This window comes from Hyaloscypha bicolor (assembly GCF_002865645.1).
Source record: "Hyaloscypha bicolor E unplaced genomic scaffold K444scaffold_182, whole genome shotgun sequence".
Taxonomy (NCBI): domain Eukaryota; kingdom Fungi; phylum Ascomycota; class Leotiomycetes; order Helotiales; family Hyaloscyphaceae; genus Hyaloscypha; species Hyaloscypha bicolor.
This window is the reverse complement of record NW_020194684.1, coordinates 5,576,284-5,596,113: the sequence shown is the minus strand read 5'-3', so window position 1 is coordinate 5,596,113 and position 19,830 is coordinate 5,576,284. Positions and strand designations below refer to the sequence as shown.

The window sequence follows — 19,830 nt, the reverse complement described above, 5'->3', positions numbered from 1 at the left end:
CTCTACCTAGATTACCGGCGAATCCCTTACAAGCACAGCTGAAGTACAAGGATGAGAGCACAAGATATATAAAGCTCTATGGAAGTGGGGAGTATGACTTTGGAATCACTCCTAAATTCAGATATGGGCGTCTTCATCGAGGTTATTGTTTCACCTCTGTTGTTTCACTGACGAATTAACTCTTGCAGATTTGCTCCAAAGAATCGTTGGCTATCTGGACAAGTGGAAGCAGGCGGGGAAATCCAGAGTTGGGAGGATTGAGATTTTGCTTGTTATTGCCAAAACGAATCCGGAGTTTGTGGTGTTGGACATGGAGGGCAATTCTGGTATATTGACGCGAAACATGCGCAGTATGCATTGATTATTTTCAGAATCGATACGCAGGGGAGAGAATGTGGGCAGGTGTAAGAGGATTAACTATGACTTGCTATTAGGGAGGCCAAGTTGGGTTGAGTCGCGATGTAGTGATTGAGAGGATTTTGAGCAAGTCGAATTGTTACAGGAGGTTTTGGGACAAAGATCTCATACACGACCGTTATACTTAAGGTAGAATCTGTGAAAACCATAGAACTTTTGTCATCAAGGTTGTTCCATTTTGCCGAGACCCTCCCAACCATCATTGATGGAATATACATTCTGCGCAACAAATGAGGGTCTAGCTGTGTGTAGGCATAGCAACATCTGCCGCCTTGGAAATAGCATCCTCGGCCTTCCAAAGACTAGTTACAGTTTTAAGCTGGGTGTAAAATTGTAATCCAGGCTTTCCATAAAAAGTGCTCACACCACCTCCAGCAATACTCTTTTTGTTTCCAGTAAATGAGAAGAATGGAAGCGGAACGGGTATAGGCACGTTGATTCCCACTTGTCCAGCCTCGATGTTCTTCTGAAATGCGGTAGCGGTGGCTCCAGATTTTGTGAAGATAGCGACACCGTTTCCGTACTCATTGGCGTTGATGAGATCGACAGCTTCATCAAGTGAGTCGACATTCAAGCAGACCAGGACAGGACCGAAAATCTCCTCTCGGTAGCACTTCATGTGCGGCTTAACGTTTGTGATAATGGTTGGTCCAACCCAGTTGCCATTTAGGTACTTCGCGGGCTTGTAACCGCGACCATCTAATAGGATGGTTGCACCCTCTTCCTCTGCACTTGAAATGAGACTCTCAATTCTCTCCTTGCTTTGAGGTGAGATCACAGGACCCAAATCAGCACCCTCCTCAAAGCCACCGTTGACCTTCAGAGCCTTCGCGCTCTCAGCAAGTTCTGGAAGCCAGTCCTTGGTCTCGCCAACCATAACCAAAGTGCTAAGAGCCATGCATCGCTGACCAGCAGCACCGAATGCAGCACCCACGATAGAGTTGAGTGCATGTTGCTTATTAGCATCCGGAAGGATCGCTGCGTGGTTCTTTGCACCCAAATTGGCTTGCACACGCTTTCCATTCGCGGATCCGCGGGTGAAGATATATTCTCCGGCGCGGTTGCTGCCCACGAAACTGATGGCCTTGATAGCTGGCTCATCAATAATAAAATCAACCGTCTTGGCCGCACCGTGGACAACGTTGAGCACTCCTGGCGGGAAACCGGCTTTCTCAGCTAATTCAGCTAGGATCATTGCCGCACCAGGGTCTCGTTCTGAAGGCTTTAGGATGAGGCAATTGCCGGTGGCGGTTGCAATTGGGATGGACCAGAGAGGAATCATGGCAGGGAAATCTGCAGAGATATTAGCATGGCACTTTCACATAATTGATACCACTTACTGAACGGGCAGATAGAGGCTACAACGCCCAATGGCTCCCTGTAGCTTCGTGTCTCCATATCCTTGGCGACCTCTAGAACCTCACCCATCATTTGCTGAGGAATGTTGCACGCTCCTTCAGCAACTTGTAAACCACGAAGCACGTCTCCCTTGGCATCTTTGCACTCATTAGTAAAGATTATACCCCAATATCTGATCAAGTCATCATACCGGCAAAGGTCTTGCCTTGTTCCAGTGTAATACTAGCTGCCAATCTGTCCCAGTTGTCCCTAACTAACTGTGTAAACTTGAACATGATTCGTTGCCTCGCCATTACGCTCGTAGCCCTCCAAGCTGGGAAAGCCTTCTTTGCACTCTCCACAGCAGCCTTGAGCTCGGCATCTGTGCTTTGTGGTACCCTTGTGACGAGATTATTTGTAGCAGGGTCGTGGAGCTCGATGAATTGGGTAGCTTCTGATTTCATAAATTTGTTATCAATGAAGTACGGGGTATCTTGGACATCCTGGATTTTTTCGTGGGAGGTAGGATAGTTGGTGGAATCGAATGCTAGGGCCGCTGCGGGCTTGAGGTGTTGAGCTGTAGCATGCAGTCTGCGAGTGGCAGTCTTCGAGTGATCGAGCGGGGAAGGCATTCTGAAAGCAGGCGCCGAGCGTGGAGTTCGTACTGCTACAGCAGGAATGTTCCGAGTGAGGATTCGTCGCATTTTCGAGAAGCTGGAGGATGCTAGATCTTGCAATGGAAGCAGCTCATGACATGCTCCCAGAATTCAGAAAGAATGTCAACAGGCGAGGTCGAGGTCGAGGTCCAGGAGATTAAGCCGAGCTTCGGCAAAGAGAACATCTGAACAAGGGTAGCTGCGAAATCGCACCGGGGAATTTTCAGAGGGGGAGGGGTCTACGGGTCCGGGGTACAACTAGGAGATCAGCGCTGCCTCTCGTCATAACTCAAATGATTACTCAATAGAGTCAGTATTCACGAATTTTAGAAATGCCACTTCGCTGAGCGGGTGAGCATCGGTCAGCGATGATTATGTTGTTACTCTTCCGCTCAAGCGCAAGGCAACTTTCAAGTGAAGCATTGTCCCGCCGACTGATGGGGGAAAGCACCGCTCATGTCGTTAGGGTTTTGGCGAGTCAAGCTTTGACGAGAGTGTACGTTGTAGAGTCAGTTTGTGACATGGTTCTCGGGTTCGAAGTGCGATTATTGTGTTCCTTTTTCACTTTCCGGCCCGTGAAGAGCGGGCCGGTTTCTTCACCGCCACTTGGTAGATGTCCGTATTCCGGAAACGTCGAGCCATGGTTGCCATCTGTCAATCAGGGTTCAAGGAGACTTCCAGACTGGACCATTCGGCCCCCTCTTCGGCCCCGCCCCCCCAAGAGCACTCTCGTTCACCCACATACACCTCCACCTGTCTCTACGCCTCTGGGGAAGATCTAGATCTCCAGAGACTTAAAGATGACTCCGCATCCTTCCCTTTGACTTCTCAATCGGCGCTTACTCCTATACCACCGCCTCCGAAATAGATGTTGGGCGAAACAGGAAGAAGATTACGGCGTGTGCTATCTGTGTGTTCTTCTTCACTGTGCGGCTGGTGGTTTTCGTCAGCCCATATCTCTATTACACTGCCAGTCTTGGTCCCACGCTAGCCTTTATATATTCTTGCATTGTTGGTATTGGTTTATGTTTGGTTCTGTGATGGAGAGACGACGGGACGCACGAATACGGATACCAATCGGCTCTTCATGGCGAGGGCTCCTGCGAGGGAATGGAGGACGTATGTCTTCGCAGAAGAAGATCAGAGTTTACAGAAGGGAGAGAAGGGAGATAACGTGTAGGAAGCGGAAGTGGTAAAGGTTTGAACAGGGGAATTAGGATCAAGTGACCTTCATCCCCATTGCTGCCTGCAGAGAGGCACTGTTTCCTGTCTTTGACCAAGACATTGACAAGGAGCCTCAATCAAGTAAAGGCTGTTTCTTTCCGCGAACACATATACAAATTCTTCAATATGACCTACCTTTCTGATTGCATGGAGATACAATTTTCTTCGCTTCACGTGATTACGCTCCAAGAAAAAGGAGACTTTCCTCGAAGAGAACTAGCTTCGAACGGGCTCCTGAGGGCAAATGAGGCCAACCCACTAAAGTCAAAGTTCTCTAGACAAACAAAGGTGTGGCTCCATCTCGGGGAACTCGAGATAGTGAGCGATAAGAGAATCTCTCGGCCGGTTCGACGGGTCAGCCCGACAGCTTTGAAAGTGGGGATTCGGATCCTGCCTTCTTTACCCTAATCCTACTAAATTATACATCGTTGTGAGGGGTAGATATAAGTATAAATCTTCTGCTCAAACATTTAATTTCAAGTTTTCTTTCTGGTCAAATGGCTGAGTACGACCTTTTAGTCCTCAATGGACTCGTTGTCACACATGATAAGACGGCAGAGCTAGATATCGCAGTCAAAGATGGAAAGATTGCAAAACTACTTCCTAGGGGAGAATTAGAGGGAGTGGAGGCGGATAAAGTTATTGATGCTCAAGAAGGAATGGTGATGGTAAGTTATTTCTGCCCTTCGGGGGAATCTCTTACTCACCTAAATTTCAGCCCGGTGGTGTAGATGCACATGTGTAAGAAACTGCCCCAGTACAACCCATGGACGGTTTCATTGACTTGATATATAGACATTTGGACGAACCAGCGTTATTTGGGAAAGGAGAGACTGCGGATAATTATGAAACTGGTAAGTGATGCCCCAAATATCTCAGGAACTTCATGCTCATCGCAGTCAGGAACGAGATCAGCCATTGCGGGAGGTACTGTTATAGCTTACTTCTTATCTCTTTTTTCTTCCCCATTTAGCTTCAGTCTTCAAAATACACCCTGGAACCTTCATGCCTTCTGTCCTAGTTCTTTGCCTATCTTGACTCCTTAACAGGTACCACAACCTTGATTACCTTTGCACCGCAACGAAAGACGGAACCCTCCCTATTAGACGCATTGGCCACCACCCACGCTCGAGCGAAAGGGAACTGTTACTCAGATTATTCCTTCCACCTGATCTGTTCCAATGCCGGCCCCCAAGCAATCTCGGAATTCTCTGCCTTGAGAGAAGCTGGGATCTCTTCACTCAAAATCTATATGACCTACGAAGCATTGCAACTCAAAGACTCCGAGATCCTAGACGTCTTGTTCGAAGCTCGAAAGCAGAGGATTGTCACCATGATCCATGCAGAAAACGGTGCGATTATCGATTGGACGATTAAAAAACTCGAAGAAAAGAAACTCTTTGCACCAAAATATCACGTCACCAGCCACCCTCCGGTAGCTGAGATCGAAGCAACGTATAGAGCGATAAGTCTCAGCGGATTCATTGATGTCCCGATTCTCATTGTTCATGTCTCTTCCCCTGCTGCTGCGAAGCACATCTCAGATGCTCAGAAAAAGGGGCTTCCTGTGTATGCAGAAACTTGTCCCCAGTATCTCTCCTTACAAGGAAGGATCTCGAGAAGCCTGGGTTCGAAGGTGCGAAATGTGTGTGTTCACCGCCACCAAGAGAGGGAGAGCAAGACCATGAAGGAATCTGGCAGGGCTTGGAAGATGGCACTTTCACAGTACTGAGCTCTGATCATTGTCCGTTCCTCTACGGCAACACCGAAACTGGGAAGAAGTTAGTTATTAGCTCTGAATACCCGAACGGACACTTCAAGTATATTCCAAATGGATGCCCGGGAGTGGAGACGAGACTCTCATTAGCATTATCAGCTAATCGTCTTCAGCTGCAGAAATTCGTGGAGGTAACTTCCACTAATGCAGCGAAGCTATATGGTTTGTACCCAAGAAAAGGAGCACTGATCCCCGGGGAGAGCGATGCCGACTTGACGATTTGGTACCCGGTAGAAATGAAAAAGTTCGTCCTGACTAATTCGATGCTCCACCATAACGTAGATTACACTCCGTATGAGGGAAGGACGATGAAACAATGGCCAAGATATACGATTTTGCGGGGTGAAGTTGTGTGGGCGAAGGATGAGGGAGGTTTGGTGGGAAAGAAAGGGTATGGTGAGTTTTTGAAGAGAGGCGTGAGTTCATTGGCAGGAAGCCGGAGTGCTGAGGAGTGGGATGTTCGAAATTTCTAGCGATATTCGTATGTTTGAGATCAAAAAAAGACATGATGACGTTCGCACTTGCGGTTGATTGCTCCATTGATCTCGATTGTGACAGTTTGAGGGAAATTTTTGATGTCGACAAAAGGGGAAGGAAAGGGGGAGAGGTTAGAGGTGGAATCTGGACTAGCTCGCACTCCAACTCCCCCTCGAAATCTTTTGGCTGGACAGATTTTGCCTCGGTTTTTCAGACTTTCAGTTCCTGTTTTATCATGGCTGGATCATGCTCTAGCATGATATGATCCACGTCGTTCCCAATCCACTAAGAGGGCAAAGGGCAAAGTGGGGTGGGTGCCCGTATCAAGCCGCGGCCACTTATAATAGCCAGGAATTGATAAGATATGGTGTTATCGACATCAAGTAAAAGAAATCTTTCAAAATCTCAAATCCAATCACAGTAGGTGATTTGGGATGTACTTCCTTGCGTCCGGGAGTCTACAGCGTAGCTGGTTAACCCGTGTGATCCACCGGGAGTGCGGCAGAAGGTATGATCCATACCCCTGACTAAAGTACCAGAGATTGGTGAATTATAAAAAGCGTGCAGTACTCCCCCGTGATGTCAAGGCACAGTTATGTCATTATCCATCTTCCCTGTTTTATCACATTCGATTCTTCTTTAGTTGTCATTGAAATTGAGTTATGCGCAGCGTCAACAAGCAAGTACGTCGTGTGGACGTGCTCATAGTGGGAGGAGGTCCAGTAGGTGGGCATTTCTCCTCATTTGAATTACACTCTTCTGACCCCCAACATAGGTCTCTTAACTGCCTTCCAGCTAGCAAAGTTTGGTCACTCTCGTTCCATTGCTATCATTGAAAAGCATCCCAAGTCCTCCCAAGACCAGTATGGCCGAGCAATCACTCTCTACCCGCGCTCTAGCGAGATTTTAGATCAACTTGGGCTAGCAGATGAACTCGCCCAGGAATGTTTTGCTTGCAGGAACACCGTCAGTTATGACAAAGCAGGGAAAGTCGTTGCCGGCCGAGGATGGTATTTCATGGAAAATATGAAGGATACGCAGTGGGATTTTGCCCTTGTGTTGAGACAGAAGTATCAGGAAGAGATCTTCAGACGGAGCCTGAGGGAGTTGGGGGTGGACTTGGAAACCCCCGTGGAACTGATTCAAGCTCATGTTGATGAATCGGTATGTATGTCCTCAGATATGGGCCTCTTCCGATGAATGCTAAATATACGGTCATCCAGGTGCCACAAGGTGGCTATAAAATCACTGCTGTGACTAAAAATGGTATCACAGGAGAAGAAGAAACCATCATGTGCAAATACCTTGTTGGAGCTGATGGGGGAAGATCTTTCGTCAGAAGAACGTTGGATATTCCCTTTGATGGAAGCACAACAGAGGATAAATGGGTGAGGATTGATGGCATAATTGAGACAAACATGCCAAAACCTCGAGTTTACGGTTCCATAGAATCGCCAACGCATGGGAACGTCTTATGGGCTGCATTGGACCATGGAGCCACTCGAATCGGATTCGCGTTTACTGCTGAGCGGCAAAACGCATACCCGGAGTTCAACGAAGCTGCTGCGGTTGCTGAAGCAATAGAGTCGGTGAAGCCTTTTAGTCTGCAAGTCAAGCAGGTTGACTGGTTTACCATCTACTCTGTTGGGCAAAGAGTTGCAAGGAAATTCTTCACTAAGGATTGCGTGATTCTTGCTGGAGATGCAAGTCACACGCATAGTTCCGGTGCAGCGCAAGGGATGAATACCGGGATACACGACGCTAGCAATCTGGGGTGGAAATTGTCTATGGTTCTCGATGGATTGACACCCCCGTCTCTCCTCGATACATATGAAAGCGAACGACTACCAAACGTTCAGAAGCTCATCAACTACGACAAAGATATATCGAGGTTAATGACAATGCAACTTCCGATTGGCTGGAAGGGAGGTAAAAATGCAGATCCGAATGAAATACTGGGAAACGTAATGGAAAAAGCGTCGACCTTTACGTCAGGCTTGAGTATCGCTTTCGACCTCAACGTTCTGAATGTGAAGGGGTCCTTTGAATCGAGCTCCAAGCCCGCACCTGTATCACCAGGTCAGCGAGGGCCAGACGTCCAGCTACAGAAGCCAGGAACGAGAGAAGGAACGAGGTTACATAAGGAAGCACCCAACAATGCCAGATTTCATGTTGTGGTATTTGCTGGAGAGCCAGATTATACTTCAACGTCGCTGAAAAGTTTCTCAGACTCTCTTGAGGGCTCAAAAGTCTTCTCGAATGCTCGATTACCAATATCTTGGCTCACAATTCCTGCGAAAAGTGCACCGTCAGCGTTTGAGCTACTCGGGATTATGCCTTTTGGAAAAGTATTTTATGATGAAAAGCAAACCGCTCATAACAGGTACGGTGTTGACATTAAGCGAGGTGGGGTGATGGTTCTTCGACCTGATGGGTGGGTTGGCACATCGACAGGCTTGACAGATGGTGCTGTTGTGGAATTGGAAGTGTATTTCAAGAGCGTGCTCTTGATAAATTCATGAACGTTGCGCAAAAGAACATTATCGGTCGGTATGTTGTTTCTGGATTGGGCGCCAATATCTATCTCTCTACGACTTCACCATAAACTTGCACCTACCATGAACAGTACGATATCTCCGACACGAGTTACGTCAGAGTCTCAATTTACAGTGCTACCCCTTTATTAGCCGATCTCCTTTCGCAGGTGATCGTCGGCATTTGGAGCAAAAGTTGACAAGGTAACTCTCCGTCTGTAAATTGAACAAGAGAGGAAAAATTTCGCTTGAACGGACGTTTCGAGGGTTAATATGAAAGTGAACCTTTAGAAACACAGGTCACTTTGATTCATCCTACTCAGGGAGCCAAGCGGCGCAGGTGATGGGTGGCAATGTGAGGCTGTTGATGCTCCCGGTGAATATTGAAGCTTTATTGAGTCTAAGGTGCCCCTCCTTTCTAAATGACCACAGCTAGGGACAAACTGCAATGAATTGATTTTCTACTTACTAGCTAGCTAGTAGTCTGGATGAAGTCAACTCTCCGTGCGTTACCCAATACGGCTAGCGGCTAACGAAGCGAGTCGCGCACGATGGCTGGCCAAATGATTTGCAACCTTGCTCTGGACATTGCGATACTATTCAGTTGTTGCTCGACTGCGTCTCAACTGCACTGCACGAAATGGCGCCTTCAACTCAGCAAGTATTTATCGACGGTACTTTTGCTGATCTCGCCCAAGAGCTGGCCGAGTATCTCAACATCGGACCTGAGATTCAACCCCTCCTCGAGGAGAACAAAAAAGATGATGCACTCAAGAGACTCGTAACCACATCGACTGCGCTCAACTCCTCCCCCGAGAAAGAGTTCACTGCAGCATATAATTTACTAGTTTACCTCGTCATCCAGTCCCCAAGTGTCAATATTTTCCTTCCTCGAATCTGCGAGAACCTCTCGAGACCGATTTTATCTTCCCCAGTCAACGGACCAGGTCTTGCTCTCAGCGTCCTTACAACTGTCTTCAATCTCCTCCAACCCGACAACGAGGTCCGATTCAATGTCTTCCAGGCAATTCTACGCCTCGTCAAGACTAGCGGCCTGTTCGAGATGTTGCGACCACAGCTGAAGAAGTTGGACACCTGGCTGGTGGAATGGGATGTCGATGATGAGGATCAACGCAAGCTCTTCGGACAGATCGCAGATGCTGCAGAGGATGCCGGAGAAGAAGAGTGAGCTTTACTTGCTCTGCAATGACAGGAGATCAACAGTATTAATCCGCTCCTGACAGACAATCCTACCAATACATTCTCAAGGCCCTCCGTACATTCGATAAAGACGAAGTCTCCTCTACCGAAGCACAAAACCTCTCTATACGCGCGCTAAAGATCGCTCTCCTCTCCAGCACCCACTTCGACTTTCATGATCTTACCTCTCTTGCCACTGTTCAAGCCCTCAACCCGCCACAAGAGGTCTGGTGGGAACTGCTTGAAATCTTCTCCGAGAAAGAACTTGAAGATTACAATGATTTTCGGGACGAGCACGAAGGTTTCATCGAGGAACAAGGCTTGAGCAACAGCAAGCTCCATCGCAAGATGAGATTGTTGACCTTGGCAAGTGTCGCAGCGAGCACCAACAGCAGAGAGCTGGAGTACAAGCGCATTGCGAAGGCCTTACAAATTCCTTCTGAGGACGTGGAGATGTGGGTTATCGATGTCATCCGTGCTGGCTTAGTCGAAGGCAAGCTGTCGCAACAGAAACAGGTCTTCCTAGTTCACAGAACTACATATCGTGTTTTCGGCGACAAGCAATGGCGTGAGGTCGCTACACGGTTAGATCAGTGGAAGGAAAGTTTGAGGGCTGTGAAGGAGGTCATCAGCCGGGAGAGACAAGCCGCGGAGACGCAGAAGGAGCGAGAGATGCACGAGGTTGAGAGAAAGGTTGCTGGTGCCTCTGGAATGGGTGCAGGTCGGAGAATCGGCGGCAGGGATAATATGGTCGAGATGGGCACCGATTGAAGGATTCAAAGACTTTGAGTTTCCCTTACCTTCGGATATCGCCAACGAGTCCAAAAATCATCCCTGGCGTTCCGGTTGTCTGTACACTGGTAGCATAGCATCTGGCGTGATGCACGGTTTGTTTCTGGCTATGATTCAGACATGACACAGAGAGAAGCTTGATCGAAAAGATCCGAGCACGTAAAGTAGAATAAAATGCATTGAACGTGCTTGCTAGTTTACAGTGGTGAAATTTACTCTCAAGATCTGTATAATATCCCGATCTTATACCTCTAATATTACCAAATCTAAAAATTCCTTCCCAACCTCTGCTCAAGCTTCTCCCTCGTCTCTTTATACACCTCGTCAGGCGTGTTCGTAGCAGCAACCTTGACGACTCGCCCCTCCTGCCTGAAGTAATCGACGACCGGCATGCTAGTCTCTACGAAAGTCTTAAACCGCTTCTTGATACTCTCCGCATTGTCATCGGACCTCCCACTCGTCTCCCCTCTCTTCAGCAACCGGTTCTGCATCTCCTCCTCCGGACAATCAAAGAACAGCACAAACTTGCTCGGGCACACCGTCTCCTCAAACTTCAGCGCCTGGTCCATCTTCCTTGGAAACCCGTCGATCAAAAACTTTCCTTTATGGTCTTTGTCCTTCTCCACCACTTCCGTCATGGCGTTTTCAAGTAATTGGACAGTGACTTCCATGGGCACAATCTTGCCATCCTTAATATAGCTCTTAATCAGGTCCCCGAATTCGGAACCCTTCCTGTCTTGCTCAGCTCGCAGAAGGTCGCCGGCAGAGAGATGCGTGAACTTGTAGTCCCGGACGAGATTGGCGCATTGTGTGCCTTTGCCTGCTCCGGGGCCGCCGAGGACGAAGAGGACGGTGACGTTGGAAGGTGAGAAGGTTGGAGTGTCTTTCTTCGGCGCAGCGACTCGCTCGTTCGTGGGCGCCATGTCTAGATGTGGAGCTCTCTGTCAGAACAACTTCTTCTGCAATATAATTTGTGTGGGTAGTGACAAAATGTTGAGTAAAGTAGCTTGAAATGTTGTCTGTTAAAACGGCCCTCGAATTCGAGCTTGAAAGGGTGAAGAAAGGCAATTGCAAAAAAGCCATGACGCGTACCAGTTCGACTTCTGACCATCAAAATGTAAGCTCCGGATCCTGCAACAGTAATGGCAACAAAGGGCCAGATCTTGAAGGGATTTTGGCCAGGTCGTGGGTTAGGCCCACTTTCACCAGTCGCGTAACTTCGTCGAGGTGCTGAATTGACTTGGAATCTTCGAGGAAATAAGTTTGAAGCTCTTGCAGAGGGAGAGGATTGTTGGTAGAATTGTCGCAAAAAGATTCTTGGAAGTGGATGCGCCATTGCAGCTGACTGGACTTTGAGAGATGTAGTGTGACGACGTGCATAGAAAGCTTGAATGCAGCTAGGTCGGGAAAATTGTTATGCGTGCCTGAATCACGGGATTGCTGGGCCTTTCCCGTATTCGCGATGTTCTACCAGGGTTTCATGTGAGCTGTCTATCTATCTATCTATCTATCTATCGTCACTCGTCGAGGGCTTTCGTGACCCGGTCTAATACAGTTCGCACGCCTGGCGATCGCTCGTCCTTTCTGCCATCCGTAACCATGCCCCTCATTGTCACCTTGACCTCATCTCGTCCCTCCCTGAACATTCCAAATACGCCACCTGTGAGAGCCAGGGCAATCGCTTCGGCAGCCTCACCCCTTTTCATTCTCATAGCTTCACTGCCCGAGCCACTAGGTACTCCCAATAATGTGAAGAAGCCCAGCGCCAACTCATACCTGCTGGAGCCTTGGCTGTGTGTTCTCTTGCGAAGGCCGTCGAACAAGCTTTTGGTTCGTTCATAGAGTGCAGTTCGTGCCACAATTGTGATCTTCGGCGAAGGCAATATCTTTTGACTTACCTCCAAGAGCAGTGGGAGATGCCCAAGAGGGGACGAATCGAGTTGCTTGACGTTCACAGCTCGGAACAAGGCCGAAATGCTAGCTGTGATCGTTGCCGACTCTTGCGACTTGCCTCCACTGGGTGTGTCGTTGGAAGTATCCATCTTGTCTTCGCTGCAAAGTTCTTCGAGAACTGGGGCAACGATGCCGTGGACTTCCCCAAACATGTCTATATCTGTGCGTGCCTCGCTGTATTCCCCTAGACTGTTGAATGCGTGAGGTCGGTACATGTCATTGTTCCGTTTTGCTTCCCGGATAGCAATTTTCTTCATCTGAGATGCAATGCTAGGTTCTGCACTCCAGAGTAATTTCCCTGAACTTGTGAACTTGATGAATGCCTCGAGGACCTTCTCCTTGCCATTGAATGTCTTGAGTGCTAGGGCTTTCTCCAATGCTGGCCAGATTGCTGCTGCATTGGGACCACTGATTTCTGATCCAGATGATTCTACCACATCTGCAATAGTAAGGGCTGCAGTATGTTTTATGGTCCATTTGGGAGATTCAAGACGTTCAATGGAAATACTGTTGATCTCTTTAGAGTACAAGAGAATAGCACGTGAGCCTCCGACGTTCTCACTCCAAGTATTTTCAAACTGCTCCTTCACATGATCATCGAAATCATGCTTGGCGAAGAAGACAAATGGTAAGAACTCTGAAGCCAGTCCATTGAAGCGATCGGTGGCGAATTTTGAAACAGCATAGGTAATTTCGGCTGCAACTTGTCGGCGGGTCTCGTCCTCCGCGTTGAAATAGAGACCTCTTGCGTATGATGCAAGCCGCAAGAGTGCATCGTCGGATCCACCGCGTGACAGATATCCTGCAGATCTAGCATATGCAGCACTGACGGCATTGTTGCGATCAAGTACCGCCTTTTCAATGATCTTGAGGAACAAATCTGTGTGAGGACGAAAGACGAAGGAATGCCTGGTTGCAAGGCTGACTAGAACAGCCGCACATCCAATCTTTGAAGGCATTCCGAGTGTTGTCTTGACAGTATTTTCGAGACGAGGAGCGAATCGTTCCATGGTCAGACCATCAAGCAAGTCTAAACAGCGCTCAATCCCTTCCATCAGAGGGGACTGAGCGACCGCGTCTGACCTTACGCTGTCGATCTTGGCTTCGGTAAGATTATATTGTGCGGCCCGCTGGTAGATGTAGTTGATTTCCTCCGGTTCGATTGTGCTCAAAAGTCCCAGAAGCTGCTCAACAAGACCTGGTACAAAAGGCAAGAGAGCTTTCCCTCCACTCTTAATAAGCTTCAGCACCGTCACAGTCGCAAAGTGTCTTACTTCTTTAGCAGAACTTTCCATCCCCTGTCCCGAAACAAGGAATGGCAAGACTTCTTTCAACATGGTCTGAGCATGTTTGGAAGAGGTTCCCGCTTCGACTTGGCGGACGAGGATATTGGTCAATACCATACTGAGTGAGAGGGCTGCTAATCGAACAGAGCCTTTGATATCATCAAGAACCTTAAACGCAACATGCCATATCTCTTGAAGGTGCTTTTCGTATTTGTCAAACTCACGACCCTGTACAAGGTCGGCAATGGCAGCACAACTCGCCTGTCGCGTCCGCCACTCTTTGCCAAGTATGCTTTTCAGGAGATCCGCAAGAATCTCGTCGAAATAAAGATTGATGGTAGCACTCGAATCCTTCACGAGGGCGCTCCAAATGTCATTCATCGAACGCTGAACGTTTGGATTCGGATCAAATCGGTAGCGGTAAAGTTTTGGGTAGAGCTTCGGATCAATCTCCGATTCAGAGAGGATGCTGCTCAACCCAAATCTTCCAAATGCGGCACGGGTTGACCACGTCGCGGCGTTTGATGCAAGCGACATAAATTTATACACCAGACTTTGGTCACCCACCTCATTTGCCAAAGATATGATATCTTTGTAGGATGTCACGGAGTTTCCCTCCCCTGTTGGGAGGGCTCCAGGTTCGAACAGTTCGGTCTCTTCGTCCACTTTTAGTTGTGTGCTTGTGCCGGTAAAGGATGCAACGAGATCCTTTACGAGCTGCTCTCTCAGTTCCTTGTCCCCTTGCTCATATACCAGACTAAGACCCCGGGATGCAGTTTCTTGAACCAGCTCATCGCGTGCTGAGAGAAGGCCCATGAAGGCAGCTTGACACTCTCGCAGTCTGGCTTGAATTTCGCTAAGATGCCCGCAGTATTGGATCAGACAGAATAGCCATATCCCGGATGCCTTTTTTAGGGATGGTTTCGTCGTTTTGCATTCTTGAAGCAGCTTCTGGATCATGGCTTCGAGAGTTTGATGTCGTTTGGTTCGCCCGCTATATGAAGCATCAACGTCCAGGCTGAGTTGAAGAACATCGGACTCCCATCCGGCAGCAATACAGCTGAGAGCTTCTCCGACAGTGAAATGGGTTTCAGCCTGCTTGAGTTCGAACAGACTGTAGAGGTTAGATGTAATTGATATAAGTGGACCATCTGATTGCTGAACAATCTCATCGAATATAAGCGCAAACCGTCCTAAGGCCGAGATTGATTTCTCATTCCCCTTCTTAGCTTCGACCGTCAGTAGTTCAATGATCGCAGTTGTACCGTAAGAAGATTTTTCGACCAGCGCGGCAGTAAGGACACCTGACGCACTGAGTTGTCCTACTGCATGAAGGACAGCTTCTCTTGTTGAGGCATCCTTTGCCTCCGCCAAAACGTTCAACAGAAGGGTAACAGTTTCCTCAATGCTAACGTGGTCGATATTGCCGAGGCGGCCATAGTATGCACTCCTACTAAGAATGGAGCCTAACGCAAGAATGGAACCATGGACTTTGTTCGCACCTGCACCTACCGCGGTGGACCACGGCTTGATATCATGAGTGAGTAATGTCATGAATCCTTGTGTGGATTCTGCAGGAGACACGGGGTGAGGCGCGAGAATCCCAAATGCCTGGGTTGCAAGGAAACGCGTGGCGACGTTGTTCGACCGAATCGATGGTAGCAACTCAGCAGCTCTCCCTGCAAGCTTTGCAATGGTCCTACTTGGAGCAATAGACGCTATCTCGACAAAGCATTTGCCGCATTCTCCAAGGCCGTTTCCATCATTTCTGAGCATGCCTTCGAAAGACGCAGTAAGATAGATGAACAGTGCCTCCTGGTCCACAGAGCTGACATGATCCTTCATAGCTTTTCGGGACAGCCTGTCGGATCGGAACAGAACATCCAACTGCCGTTCCCAATCCGCATCCACAGTAAGAGGGCTCTCTGTCTTCTCCAACGCAGCCATCAGAAGCATTCGACGGCAATAATTGATAGCGGAGGAAAATGCATGGATTTTAGGGCCAGGGAAATTGCCAAATACAGATACAGCATCTATGTCCATGCCAGTTTTCATACTGTTGGAAATGCTAGAGTTCTCAAGCATGCTGTGGGAAGTGAAGAAAACTTTGACCATCTCATTCCAATCTGGGAGAGGGCAAGAAGATGAAGTAGGAGACGCGTTGAGTAATCGATACCAGTAAGGGTCCTAAAGTAAATACTGGTCAGCGTTCGACTCTTGATTACAATGTTCGGTTGGAACTCACCAGTCCCTTTTTGCCCTCTTCAATTACATCACTTCGTTCATCGGTCCGTCCTCCCAGGGCCAATATATCTATCCACCGCCCCACAATATCATTGTACTCAAGACACCGGTTTGCCCAACGAACAGTTGCAAATCGAGCACTTCTGACAATAGCTTCGCCTTCCTCTAGTGTCATGTACTTGAGTAACAACAGGCGTAGCTCATCCCGGATGGCGATATTCAACGGTGTAGAAAAAGTATTGAGCAGACTTGCCAAAGCTCCCTCGATACTAACAAAGATAGTGTCAGACGACCCTTCTTCTGTTAAAGACCTGAATAGCCACCGAACCAAGGATAGGTCTATTTCGAGAACAATAGAGGGGGTTGTTTTTGCTAACGATCCCAGAGTTTCATAAGCTAGAGCTCTCAGTGATGCGGCGTCCGACGATCTTTCGTTCGGAACAGGCCAGCCTTGGTCTTCAATATAGCTGCGAAGGAATCCAACAAGTTGGGGCGCAACCCGAGAGATATTATCAACAGAGGCTATTCGAGATGCCCAGTTCATGTAATTAAACAGAGCATTGCGGAACTTGATCGTCTCGAGGCCCTTCGCTGGAAGATTCGCATTGTCGTCTGGCTGTAATGCTTCCTGCACAATTCGGATGACTTGTTGTGTGAAAGTTGTGGAAACAGCAGATTTAGTTAAAAGCACAAGCAGTCTTGTTTGAAGTGCTGGTTTTAGGGTGAAGTAAATCTGCAGCAAATTCTGAATGATTTCCGGTTTTTCTAATGACATTTTGGATCGTTTTAACAAGTCGTCGCCCGCACCGGAGATCTTGGAGTTGGCATCGCCAGATGCAAAAAGAGCAGGTAGGAACCGCTCCTCGTCAGTGAATGCGCCACTTGTTAGGAAAGCAAGAACCATGATCTTCGTCTGAGTCAAGTTCAGTCCTTCGTCTGCGGAAGAATCCCATGTCTCCTGCTTTCCATTCAGGGTCAGGAACTCGTACTCTTGGACAGTCAGTCCTGGACAGGTAACTCCACTAGCAGTAGACCGAACAGTCGATAAAAGCATAAGCTTGCCGAACCAGGATGCCACAAACTGAGCATCTTCTTGGTGGACATCGAGTCCGAGATGTTGGCGTAATTCAATGTCTTCCTGGCTTCCACGAGGCGGTATGCTAAGTTGAGGCAACAGGCGAAGGAATAAGTTGAAGATAGTTGCACATGTTGGTTTTCCAGAGTCTTTTGCTAAGCCGTGCAAGATTGTCGGCAATAATTCCATTTGTTCCTGTATCACAATCATTACACCAAGTTCTGACCATAAATTGATCCAAGGACTGACATTTGAGGGCAGTTTTCCAACACTTTGCTGTATGAACATGAGGTCAAAGTGTCTAATCATGGAAGAATCAGGATTCTCTTTGTACTGCTTCAAGAGGGCTCCCACGGGCAAAACAATACCCCTGATGAATGATGAGCTAAAATGTTTTTTTTGCTAAAACGGTTCTCGACCTACTGGCTTCCCGCAAGACGAATTTTTATATGTTGACATGTTGAGATGACCTGGTGATCAAAGTCAGTAAATTTGACTCTTCACGTTTGGAAGGGTGGCGGGACACCGCACCTTGTTCCGCACAGCAGGATGCTCGCTGGCGAGCTTCAGGAGCAAAGGGGGCAGGTAAGGCTTTAGAATAGACTCCAGCTTGTCATCTTTTGCAAGGGCGATGCGCATCTCAACCTTGCCCACCAGTTCCAGCTCTCTGGCCTCTGTCGACATCGTGACGTGGATTGAAGTTGGGGAGGCGATGCATTACGCTCCAGGATCTTCAGGAAGACGAGTCAGCTTTAACCAAAAAACAAATGTGTCGAGGGTGTAAGCATTGCAAGCAAGAAATTTGACCACGCACGTCTGTTGCCTTCCATTCTGAAGGCAGAGGCGAGTTGCGCACCTCCCGGATTGAGGTTAAAAGAGATCACGTGACCAGGGCGAAATTGAAGTTGGTCAAAGCTTTTCGGATCGAAAAGTTGTTTGATGAATGTGATCTCACTTCTCGAAAAGCATCATCATAACCTTCAACCCCATCCTAAGGCGTCAATGACACTGCCCAATACCCTGGATACACTTTCCCTTTAGTCTTCCTTTAAGGGCTGGATTCGACCCGAGTCCACACCCCCGTGAAACAGTCCCGACCTCAACCCAATTCAACGACGTTATTTCGATACTCGGCCCATGGTCCATTCTATACTCCCGAGAGCCACAAAGAAGCCTCTTCAAGATCTTTGTACTATTTGACCAATGATGGATGTTTGCGCTGTTCCTGGCCTTCGTCCGCATACCGTCTGCTTGAAATCTCAAGAACCAAGTGACATCCAAGCTATGAAATTTGCCCTGAGCCGAAAGCTAGTTCGGGAATTCAATGACACTGGCTTCCTCCCCAAGCGGGATGGCGCCGCTTTATTTTTTTGTTGACAAGCTTGGGGCCTAGCCGGAAAATCGAGATTTGATGCAGTTTACATAGACAGCTCTTAACAAGGACAAATCATTACTGGCGCTGCCAAGAATGACAAATAAGTGTGCCCCCCCTGAATCTCTTACTTCTAACAAGCCCCGACTCCCTAGCCGCTCAAACCCCCGAATATCGTGAGTTTACTTATCTTAGAATTCTCCGATCTCTACCGAGAGTCTGGAACGTTGCCAGTAGCTTCTTCCCGATATGGAGGATCAAATATCTGTCGATCCTGTTCGGTGTTGCTCTACTATGACTAAATTCTCTATTGTCCCGGCTTGCAAGTGCCACTCAATCCCATGTGCCTCTTTGAATATCCATTTCTTTACGTCAAATATAACATCCTGTTGGTTTGTCGACTCCTGCCTAACAGTCAGCGAAATTAGAATGCCTAGCACGAAGTTTTTTTTTGTCGACTTAAGGTTTTAGTTCCCGGCGAGTTTTATTTCCAGATTCGGCTCTAAGTTCGGCCATAGAATTTCGCAACTCGCGATCTGATCGATAGAAGTCGATGCATCGGTTGCCATTCATGCTGCGACCTAAGAGACTGCCTCACTCTAACTGCATAATTCTTTGCTTTTTGGAATTACTCATTTTGGCATCCGGATACGCGTCGACAGGTCCGGAGCAGCTAGATATTAACCTAACAGCTCCAGCAATCATTCTTACCAGATATCCATTATGTATATGACCAGAAATGTTGCTTATATCACTCGAGAGTCTAGCATCCGAGATGCCGGTTACTATAGTTGCAATTTACCCGAACCACAAGATCGGTTTCTAATATTCAAGATTGAACCCCCCTCGTAATCGACGTACTATTAACCATTTTGCGGATTCATGGTCGACATGCTGATCTGTCGTCGCACCGACAGCATGCTCATTTACCTCATAGCTCCAAGGCAAGAACGTGGGCTCTCTTCTGATCCGAATCAAATCGCTTCAGTCCAAAACACTTCTGCATACGAGAATCAAAGGCATCGGTTGCCACCTCGATCATAATGAGCAATGACCCGTGTGTGGGGTATGTTCAAATTCAATGGATTACAGATCAGTTTAGTGCGAAATGAATGGCTGGCTGTTTTGCAGCAGTGTGTGCACAAACATGTTTGGTAAACAAATGCAAAGTGCCTGATGAAAGAGAAATGCTAACAACAATAGGATTTTAGCAATTACAATCCACAAGTGGCATACAGAAATGACGCCTCCCGCATTATAGACCGAATAAGGAAGTTTCTAAACCGGCAGCGTTGTCTGGGATTGTCTGTAGGTCCTCTATAAGATAATAAACTGACTTTTCTAGCGAATGTACTGGAACTCGAACAAAATTAGGGATCGTTGGAGGACTCGCTGCCTTCTTTTCAGCTTTGACAACCGATGAAGAACGAGAACTGAAGGCTGAGTTGAAGGAACCTGGAAACTACTTTGTAGTCATGAACCCGA

At 47.9% G+C, this 19,830-nt stretch overlaps 7 protein-coding genes across 7 annotated transcripts; 4 read left to right on the top strand and 3 right to left on the bottom strand.

The window, feature by feature from the left end:
- Positions 1-235: 235 nt before the first annotated feature.
- K444DRAFT_657093 (methylmalonate-semialdehyde dehydrogenase-like protein) lies at positions 236-2,555 on the bottom strand. The gene is made up of 3 exons (XM_024886127.1): positions 1,967-2,555; positions 1,758-1,913; positions 236-1,710 (listed from the first exon to the last, which is right to left on the bottom strand). Exons 1-3 carry the CDS (start codon positions 2,457-2,459, stop codon positions 656-658), a joined length of 1,704 nt encoding a protein of 567 aa, XP_024728982.1. The 5' UTR covers positions 2,460-2,555; the 3' UTR covers positions 236-655.
- A 383-nt stretch (positions 2,556-2,938) lies between these two features.
- Positions 2,939-3,548, top strand: K444DRAFT_621209 (uncharacterized protein). Its single transcript, XM_024881851.1, has one exon. It carries the CDS (start codon positions 3,052-3,054, stop codon positions 3,277-3,279), a length of 228 nt encoding a protein of 75 aa, XP_024728981.1. The 5' UTR covers positions 2,939-3,051; the 3' UTR covers positions 3,280-3,548.
- Positions 3,549-4,090: 542 nt separating this feature from the next.
- K444DRAFT_657092 (D-hydantoinase) lies at positions 4,091-5,885 on the top strand (the record flags this gene model as incomplete). The annotated part of the gene is made up of 6 exons (XM_024886126.1): positions 4,091-4,303; positions 4,354-4,376; positions 4,431-4,489; positions 4,539-4,562; positions 4,685-5,204; positions 5,243-5,885. Exons 1-6 carry the CDS (start codon positions 4,133-4,135, stop codon positions 5,883-5,885), a joined length of 1,440 nt encoding a protein of 479 aa, XP_024728980.1. The 5' UTR covers positions 4,091-4,132.
- Positions 5,886-6,285: 400 nt separating this feature from the next.
- Positions 6,286-8,530, top strand: K444DRAFT_602809 (uncharacterized protein). Its single transcript, XM_024878743.1, has 3 exons — positions 6,286-6,615; positions 6,665-7,053; positions 7,113-8,530. Exons 1-3 carry the CDS (start codon positions 6,552-6,554, stop codon positions 8,409-8,411), a joined length of 1,752 nt encoding a protein of 583 aa, XP_024728979.1. The 5' UTR covers positions 6,286-6,551; the 3' UTR covers positions 8,412-8,530.
- A 533-nt stretch (positions 8,531-9,063) lies between these two features.
- On the top strand, positions 9,064-10,394 carry K444DRAFT_546398 (PCI-domain-containing protein; the record flags this gene model as incomplete). Its single annotated transcript, XM_024876218.1, has 2 exons — positions 9,064-9,608; positions 9,668-10,394. The coding sequence occupies 2 exons, from the start codon at positions 9,064-9,066 to the stop codon at positions 10,392-10,394; spliced, it is 1,272 nt and encodes a 423-aa protein (XP_024728978.1).
- A 256-nt stretch (positions 10,395-10,650) lies between these two features.
- Positions 10,651-11,778, bottom strand: K444DRAFT_621203 (UMP-CMP kinase). Its single transcript, XM_024881850.1, has 2 exons — positions 11,508-11,778; positions 10,651-11,340 (listed from the first exon to the last, which is right to left on the bottom strand). The coding sequence occupies exons 1-2, from the start codon at positions 11,749-11,751 to the stop codon at positions 10,682-10,684; spliced, it is 903 nt and encodes a 300-aa protein (XP_024728977.1). The 5' UTR covers positions 11,752-11,778; the 3' UTR covers positions 10,651-10,681.
- A 43-nt stretch (positions 11,779-11,821) lies between these two features.
- K444DRAFT_602799 (ARM repeat-containing protein) lies at positions 11,822-17,788 on the bottom strand. Its single transcript, XM_024878742.1, has 5 exons — positions 17,505-17,788; positions 17,397-17,443; positions 17,223-17,343; positions 15,900-17,168; positions 11,822-15,841 (listed from the first exon to the last, which is right to left on the bottom strand). Exons 1-5 carry the CDS (start codon positions 17,655-17,657, stop codon positions 11,933-11,935), a joined length of 5,499 nt encoding a protein of 1,832 aa, XP_024728976.1. The 5' UTR covers positions 17,658-17,788; the 3' UTR covers positions 11,822-11,932.
- Positions 17,789-19,830: the final 2,042 nt, after the last annotated feature.

Bases quoted from the DNA above. Each gene is read 5' to 3' on its own strand.
- K444DRAFT_621209 (XM_024881851.1), top strand. From the start codon at position 3,052: ATGGTTGCCATCTGTCAATCAGGGTTCAAGGAGACTTCCAGACTGGAC.
- K444DRAFT_621203 (XM_024881850.1), bottom strand. From the start codon at position 11,751: ATGGCGCATCCACTTCCAAGAATCTTTTTGCGACAATTCTACCAACAA. The intron at 11,341-11,507 runs GTACGCGTCATG...CTCCACATCTAG, and splicing joins GATGGTCAGAAGTCGAACTG to ACATGGCGCCCACGAACGAG.
- K444DRAFT_657093 (XM_024886127.1), bottom strand. From the start codon at position 2,459: ATGCGACGAATCCTCACTCGGAACATTCCTGCTGTAGCAGTACGAACT. The intron at 1,914-1,966 runs GTATGATGACTT...ATGAGTGCAAAG, and splicing joins ACAAGGCAAGACCTTTGCCG to ATGCCAAGGGAGACGTGCTT. The intron at 1,711-1,757 runs GTAAGTGGTATC...ATATCTCTGCAG, and splicing joins AGCCTCTATCTGCCCGTTCA to ATTTCCCTGCCATGATTCCT.
- K444DRAFT_602809 (XM_024878743.1), top strand. From the start codon at position 6,552: ATGCGCAGCGTCAACAAGCAAGTACGTCGTGTGGACGTGCTCATAGTG. The intron at 6,616-6,664 runs GTGGGCATTTCT...CCCCCAACATAG, and splicing joins AGTGGGAGGAGGTCCAGTAG to GTCTCTTAACTGCCTTCCAG. The intron at 7,054-7,112 runs GTATGTATGTCC...ACGGTCATCCAG, and splicing joins AAGCTCATGTTGATGAATCG to GTGCCACAAGGTGGCTATAA.
- K444DRAFT_602799 (XM_024878742.1), bottom strand. From the start codon at position 17,657: ATGTCGACAGAGGCCAGAGAGCTGGAACTGGTGGGCAAGGTTGAGATG. The intron at 17,344-17,396 runs GTAGGTCGAGAA...ATCATTCATCAG, and splicing joins ATTCGTCTTGCGGGAAGCCA to GGGTATTGTTTTGCCCGTGG. The intron at 15,842-15,899 runs GTGAGTTCCAAC...TATTTACTTTAG, and splicing joins AAGAGGGCAAAAAGGGACTG to GACCCTTACTGGTATCGATT.